The sequence below is a fragment of the Camellia sinensis genome, chromosome 5 (assembly GCF_055761805.1).
Source record: "Camellia sinensis isolate YWXY chromosome 5, ASM5576180v1, whole genome shotgun sequence".
In the NCBI taxonomy this organism is placed as follows: Eukaryota; Viridiplantae; Streptophyta; class Magnoliopsida; order Ericales; family Theaceae; genus Camellia; species Camellia sinensis.
This window is the reverse complement of record NC_138965.1, coordinates 42,825,756-42,832,927: the sequence shown is the minus strand read 5'-3', so window position 1 is coordinate 42,832,927 and position 7,172 is coordinate 42,825,756. Positions and strand designations below refer to the sequence as shown.

General features: G+C 40.2%; 1 protein-coding gene across 2 annotated transcripts; it reads left to right on the top strand.

Annotated features, from left to right (window-relative positions):
• The first annotated feature begins 233 nt into the window (after positions 1-233).
• GRP23 (glutamine-rich protein 23) lies at positions 234-6,882 on the top strand. 2 transcript variants are annotated; one of them, XM_082868719.1, is made up of 2 exons: positions 234-2,064; positions 6,468-6,882. In XM_082868719.1, the coding sequence occupies exon 1, from the start codon at positions 316-318 to the stop codon at positions 2,056-2,058; it is 1,743 nt and encodes a 580-aa protein (XP_082724845.1). In that variant the 5' UTR covers positions 234-315; the 3' UTR covers positions 2,059-2,064; positions 6,468-6,882. The 2 variants fall into 2 exon arrangements, with proteins under 2 accessions (XP_082724845.1, XP_082724844.1); XM_082868718.1 differs by lacking the exon at positions 6,468-6,882 and adding an exon at positions 2,834-3,354.
• Positions 6,883-7,172: the final 290 nt, after the last annotated feature.

Below are 7,172 nucleotides of genomic sequence, written 5' to 3'. Positions count from 1 at the left end.
CTTACTCACATGAGGATTCTCATGTTACAGCTCATCGGGTTCCTCGTTCTTCAGTCAGACCGCTTCAAATGGATCCATGATCGACTACACTGCCAACGGTGATTGATTAACAAGGAAAAGTAAGTGCCCAGTATGATATAAATGTCGACCACAGACAATCTCTCCCTCTAAACCTCACACAACTCACTCTCTCATCAGAAAGGGTTTTAGGTTCTCTGGTTCGCCCTTCTCTCTCATTTCATTTCTCTTTCCCTCTTTCTCTACAAACCTAGGGTTTCTTATCCCTCTCTCTCTCTCCACAACCAATCAAACCCAATGACTCTCTATCGCCTCATTCTCCGATCACTCCGCCGCTCATCTTCACTCTCCACCACCACAACCACCGCTCTCCACCACCACATCAACCACCCTCAAAACCCTAATTTCCTCCTCCCAATCCGATCGTTCGCCTTCTCTTCCGCCGAAGAAGCCGCCGCCGAGCGCCGCCGTCGTAAACGCCGCCTCCGCATCGAACCCCCACTCCACGCCCTCCGCCGCGACCCCAACGCGCCCCGCCCTCCTCCCGACCCCAACGCCCCCCGCCTCCCCGACTCCACCTCCGCCCTCGTCGGCCCCCGCCTCAACCTCCACAACCGCGTTCAATCCCTCATCCGCGCCGGCGATCTCCACCACGCCTCCGTCGTCGCCCGCCAGTCCGTGTTCTCCAACACTCGCCCCACCGTCTTCACCTGCAACGCCATCATGGCCGCCATGTACCGCTCCAAGCGCTACGACGACGCCGTCGCTCTCTTCCAATTCTTCTACAATCAAGCCAATATCGTCCCCAATGTTGTCTCCTACAATGTATTGATCAACACACATTGCGATTCCGGTCGCGTCGATGTCGCTCTCGATGTTTATCGTCACATTCTCGCTAATGCCCCTTTTAGCCCTTCTCATGTAACCTATCGTCATCTCACAAAAGGGTTAATCGATGCCGGTCGTATTGGTGAAGCTGTCGATCTCCTCCGCGAAATGCTCAATAAGGGCCACGGCGCTGACTCGATCGTTTACAATAATTTGATTTTGGGTTTTCTCAACCTCGACAATTTGGATAAGGCTAATGAGCTTTTCGATGAGCTCAAAGAACGGTGCTTGGTTTATGATGGGGTTGTCAATGCGACTTTTATGGATTGGTTTTTCAATCGAGGAAGGGATAAGGAAGCGATGGAATCGTATAAATCGTTGCTTGATCGGCAATTCAAGATGATTCCAGCAACTTGCAATGTGCTATTGGAAGTGTTGCTTAAGCATGGGAAGAAAACGGAGGCTTGGGCGTTGTTTGATAACATGTTGGATACTCACACTCCGCCTACTTTCCAAGGGGTAAATTCGGATACTTTCAATATAATGGTTAATGAGTGTTTCAAGTTGGGGAAAATTTCTGAGGCATTTGATGTGTTCAAGAAAGCGGGTAAGAAAGCCGGGTCAAAGCCTTTCGCCATGGATGTGGCGGGTTACAATAACATTATCACGAGGTACTGCGAGCATGAGATGATGGAGGATGCAGAGAAAATGCATGTGGAATTGTCATCAAAGTCGCTATCCCCGGATGTTAATACTTACAAGACCTTAATTGATGCTTTTTTTAAGGTGGGTAGGGTTGATGATGCATTGCAGAAGTATTCCAAGATGGTAGAGGCTGGCTTAAGAGTGATTCCAGAATATGCCAACAGATGGTTTGGCGCATTGATTGAGAAAGGTAAAGTCTTGGAGTGTGCGCCGATTCTGACAAAAATGGGCGAAAGAGATCCAAAACCTGATGCCATGAGCTATGATATTGTGATTAGGGGGCTTTGCAAGGAAAGTAATTTTGACATGAGTGTTGATTTACTGGGTCAGATGTTGAGGTATAATGTTGGTGTTACTCCTGTACTGAAGGAGTTTTTAAGTGAAGAATTTGGGAAAGTAGGCCGAGGTGAGGAGATTGACAGACTTTTAGCAATGAGGGGGCAGGGTTATTATCGACCATCAGGGCCATCAGGACCCCCTCGAATGCCAGGACCTGTAGGACCATGATTTGAGGTACAATATCACAATTTGAAGTGCCTACTCTTATGTCTGTGATCTTTGATTTGGGCAAGATAAACTCTAAATTATTCATATATACTGAGTGTCTCATTGTGCCACAAGTATGAGGTGTTTAGTTGCACTTGAGCTGTGATATTGAGGTAGTTTTTTTTGGCAGGGAGTCAATTAATGTTATTGAAGTCTGGTTGTGGCCACTGAGTCTCTTGCTTATGTTTTTCACCTGTCTAATCTGGTGATTAAATTATTGTTGTTGGGACCTCTCCATATTTATTGAAGATGTTTTAATTGATAAATTATTATTAGGACCATATTGCTTTTGGTTGTATGTATATGTGCACATTGCACAATTTGTTTCTGGTGCTACAAGTGAGGCATTTTTGGTACAAAACAAATAGGCTAACAGGCATAGGGAAGATAGCACTGGGGTAGATTTATCGTGCTATTTGAAGTACAATCGTGTGTAGTGTTTTGAGATGCTGTGTTGTTTTGCTTTTGCATGTAATGCTGATGGATGAAAATTTGAAATGTTGTGTGCCTATAATGGTGTTTGCTATTCTGTTGTTGGTTATAAGTGTGGCTTTTATTTTATCATATAAAAACATGGAGTGTTTACTTATTTTTTGTAGGCGTTATTTTTTTCTTATAAAAACATCAAATGTAGTGTGGAATAAGAACATTAAAAAAATATCTAAGTTCGTTCTTGCTGAGTCATGGGGGAAATTGCCATTATGTAAGGATACCTGATGTTCTTTTGTCATAGCAGATTAAGGATCATCCCAGTTGATACTATGTTCCAAGATTTCTTGAATGATTTGAACTTTCTTGAGTACATGTTAGGTGGGTCCTTGGGTTGTTACAAAAGGGTTTTCTCGGAAATGGCAATATTTGCCAAAGAGCATATATTATTTTCAATTAGAATTTCATTTTCGATATCATTTAGAATTTATTTGGGTTTTTGAAGGATATAGGTATTTTTCAAATATTTTCTGAGTTTCAGAGGTCCATTTGGTCTTTACTGTTACAACTATGTAAATATTTATGATGGCCATTTTGATTTAGGAGTTGGGAACTGTGCATGGTGCTGGTAGTGGTGGTTGTGAGAATAGTTCCAGAACACTGATTTCCTCTAGGGAGATTTCACAAAGTTAACCGTTGGACTTTTTCCTCTGTTTGGACTTTCAAATTATGAAAGTGTACCAAATTATGTTTTCTTAGTGTTGAGGAATTTTAAGAAAAAATGGTAACTCTCTTTTCAGAAATTTGAAATTTATATAATTTTCCAAAGCTTTTGTCGGATTTGCAGAGGCGATTTTCTTTTGTCGGATTTCACTTACATGATCATTATTGGTGTTTTTTCCATCTTTTTTTAATATACATTATCCGTTTAAGTATTTTTTGCCTTATTTTTTTATATTATAAAATGAAAAATCATAGGATTCGCGTTCGATCTGTGAGACCCTCCACCAATTTCACAACCATGGTTGCACCCCTAAATTATCATCCATGAACTTAACCCCCACACTGTTCCGGCTAGGAATTGGGTTTTGGTTGGTCGATCAACAACTGACGTCTAACAGTTTACATCATCTAAATTTTTTATTTGGCAAAATTAAGAACTTGGTTCCAATAAAAAGTAGTACAACAGAGAGTTTAGCTAAAAGAGCAGACATACCTGGAGAGCCTTACACTCGCCTAACAGAACATAGTATCTAACTATTAGGAACAAGACCCATAGATATAGAAAATATAAACTGAGCAAAGGAAATAAAGATATAACATAACCAGCAAAGGGAATAAAGGAATTCCAGGTATCAATGCTTGTGTTGCATCAAAAAACCATTGAACTTTGATGAAGACCACCTCGCCTACATAATATATGGCGCTGCAAGCTTCAGATTCTGCCGACGGTCAAAACATAAGCTTGGGGAATTCAACAAATGAGCTTACCTGCAAAGACAAAGCTAAAACAAAAACAGAGCAAAGGACCAGAGTTAGCTCTGTAAAGACTAGGCTCACTGTAATTATCGTCAATGGCATGTCCTCGCTTGCATTTCCTTTGTGCATGGTTCTCAAATGGCTGAGTGCCATTAACAGCTTCTAAAGTATTATGACTTACAAGTCATCCCTTCATCCGAATGCCGCGACCATTGTATTTCACTGCCCTCTTAGAACCCACATCATTAACTCCATTACAATACACATGATCAGATTTGTCCCGTGGTAGCGTGGACCCTTGGATATGTTCATTGCTCATGTCCAAAACCAAACTGTCCTCGGGGTTTTTGACTTGACTGACCTCGCGTAGCGAACCATCACTTGTATCTGAGGAGGGGGTAGAGAAGGTTGAACAGTAGGGCACAAATTAACCTCCATATCACAATCATTATTGCTTGTTGCCTGAAAATCTGGAGCATTTTGCTGAACTTTAACTATTACCAAGGAAGGGCATCCCTTGTTTATGAAAGAACTGAAAATTTTGCCACCTTTAAACCAATTACATATATCTCGATTGATCAAAAGGGATTTCCTACATATGTAGACTTGCCTTGGTCTGGAACGATACCTCCTTTGAGTAGATTTCATTCCTTTGTTGTGATCAGAAATAGATGAGAAAGATGCTCCAATAGTAGAAGAATGCTCCTCAACAGAGCTTGTGTTAGGTAAGGGAGATGGTGTGTCCTGATGCATACCTTTTGATATCGCTCACCCCGTCCTCTTCATACTCCTCAGCAAAACTAAAAGTTGACTCCATCCCACTCAGGTCAAACTGTGGTTCGTCGGGGTCCATGTGTGCATGAAAGCTTACATCCACGTATGGTGTTGCCTCCATCTCCTTGTATGCTGACAGGAAATTGTTAAGCATTTCATTAACATTCTCATTTACCTCAACAACTTCCTTAAAACACTGCTCGAAATCATGTGTCTAACCATGATGGCACTCCAGTAGATGATTTAATTAACTCGACATTCATGGGATCCTAACAGATGTTCAATTCTTCCCAAGAGTCTTGTGCCACGTCAGACATCCCTGTTGCAGACCAATTTGCTGCAATTCTTTTCCCTTTCTTCCTCGGAGCATTTTTGGCTAGCCAACAATGAAGGATCAAGCAACCACATTAATCGCCCTTTTTCGGAGGAAGAGTTGAGGATAAATCCCTTTTTAAACATAATGGTAGCCCCAAATCACACATGCAAGGCCTGAAGATTGAAAAACATAAGTTGTCCTTTCCTTCTACCACTACTAGTGACTCGCTAGACCTCCAACAATTGCTTACCACCAATTGAAGTTTTGACAAGATCACCAGCTAATTAACACAACCTGGGATTCAGGGTTTTGGAGTGAGTCTCTCCATTAAGAGTAAATTTAGGGATGATGTTTTAGGAGTCATAAGCATTGTTAATTTCATGTCATGCTCAGCTTTGTCATCGTTTCTCTCAGTCACGCAAAATTTACATGCAATTCATACTATTTGTGGCTCCACCTGAAATTTAATTCGATTTCTTTATGTTGTAGTTCACCCTGAAATGAATCCAAAATTTCCAATTTTTTTCATTTTTTCCCATCCTGGCATGGCTTTTCTGTTTGACTGGAACCAGAGTGACTAGTTTTCTTTCTCTTTCTCCTTTTCCCTCCTCCAGCCACCCTCACCTCCCTTCAACAATTCGTTGAACATGTTTTTCTGCTTTTTTGTTTTTGTTTTGATATTCGTTTTGGAAATATATGTACCAAACATGTTATTTCTGTGTTTTTGCCACACACAAAAAAAAAAAAAAAAAAGTTTTTGTTTTCTTTGAATGATAGAACAAAAAGCTGGTAATGTTACTATTTTTAAAAATTTGGAAGTTAATGGACGATCATCTGATTTTATGGTTGATGTATAATGTAGGTTTAATGGGAGAAACTTGCTTTACTCATGATTCTGTTCTTTTGAGAAAGTGTACCATGATAGATTTGAATACCATTGTAAAATGAACCAAAATACCTTTCATATTGGCTCATTATATTAGGAAGTCAATCTTAAATATATTTTGAAACTCGCTAATTTTCGCAACTAAGCTTGATAAACTTACATGTACTATGAAAAAAAAAAAGTTTTCCAGCTTAGATTAAGTAAACTTTGTTCAAGATTGGCTCAAAAGATAAAAATAATCAAACTTCAACAAATATTTTTTTTGAGAACCAAACAAACCATGATATAATATATTAAGTAGGAAAATTGTTTACAGATCTGTTTAGGTCATGTGTGTCACATCCTGTCGCTAGACCTTACAAATACACAGATAATCAAAAGACCTGTTAGCCATCTTTATTTCAGCTATAACAGTACTAATAGACCAAGCAAGCAGGACTAACCCTATTACATAGAACATCTACTAAAAGCTTGTAATCCGTCCAGATGCGGATTTGCTGAAGATTACACTCTTTTGCCCATTGGATTGCTTGATTACATGCCACAATTTTCGTTGTAAATGGAGAGTCAAGATGCATTTGTTGAGTGTGTTGTGCCATCGGTCCACCGTCCTCCCGGTAGCATATCCAAGCGATACCAGCACTACCATCTTCCTTCCTCCATGAACCGTCAATGATGAAGCATACAACCATCAGTAAAGTCAGATTTTGCTAAAAGACAAGAGTGATGGTCTATTCCTGGGTTAGATTTTTTTTCCAATATTGAAGATTCCAATGATGAACCCATCAGCCATATCTTGAATGCTTTTTCTTTTATGTACTAATACCACCAAATCATTTACTAAATCAATGGCTTGAACACAAGACACTATTGTTCCTTTAAAAGCAACACTATTACATTGTTTCCATATGACCCATAATACTGCCATAAGTTGATAAATTATCTCCAGGGATTGTTGTCTCCAACTATCCAACCAGGCAGGAAAAGGCAATGGTTCTCCAATTGAGAAATCCAGTCCCAAATTGCTGCCCCCCCCAAATTCTTTGCAATTCAAGACATTGGAAAAAAAGATGTTCTATTGTTTCCTTGTCCTCAAGACATCGTGGACATAATGCATCGCTAATCACTTTCCGACATTTCAAGGAATATTTAACTGGAAGAATACTGTGTAGACACTGCCATACAAACATT

Coding starts and splice junctions, on each gene's coding strand:
- GRP23 (XM_082868719.1), top strand. CDS start 316: ATGACTCTCTATCGCCTCATTCTCCGATCACTCCGCCGCTCATCTTCA.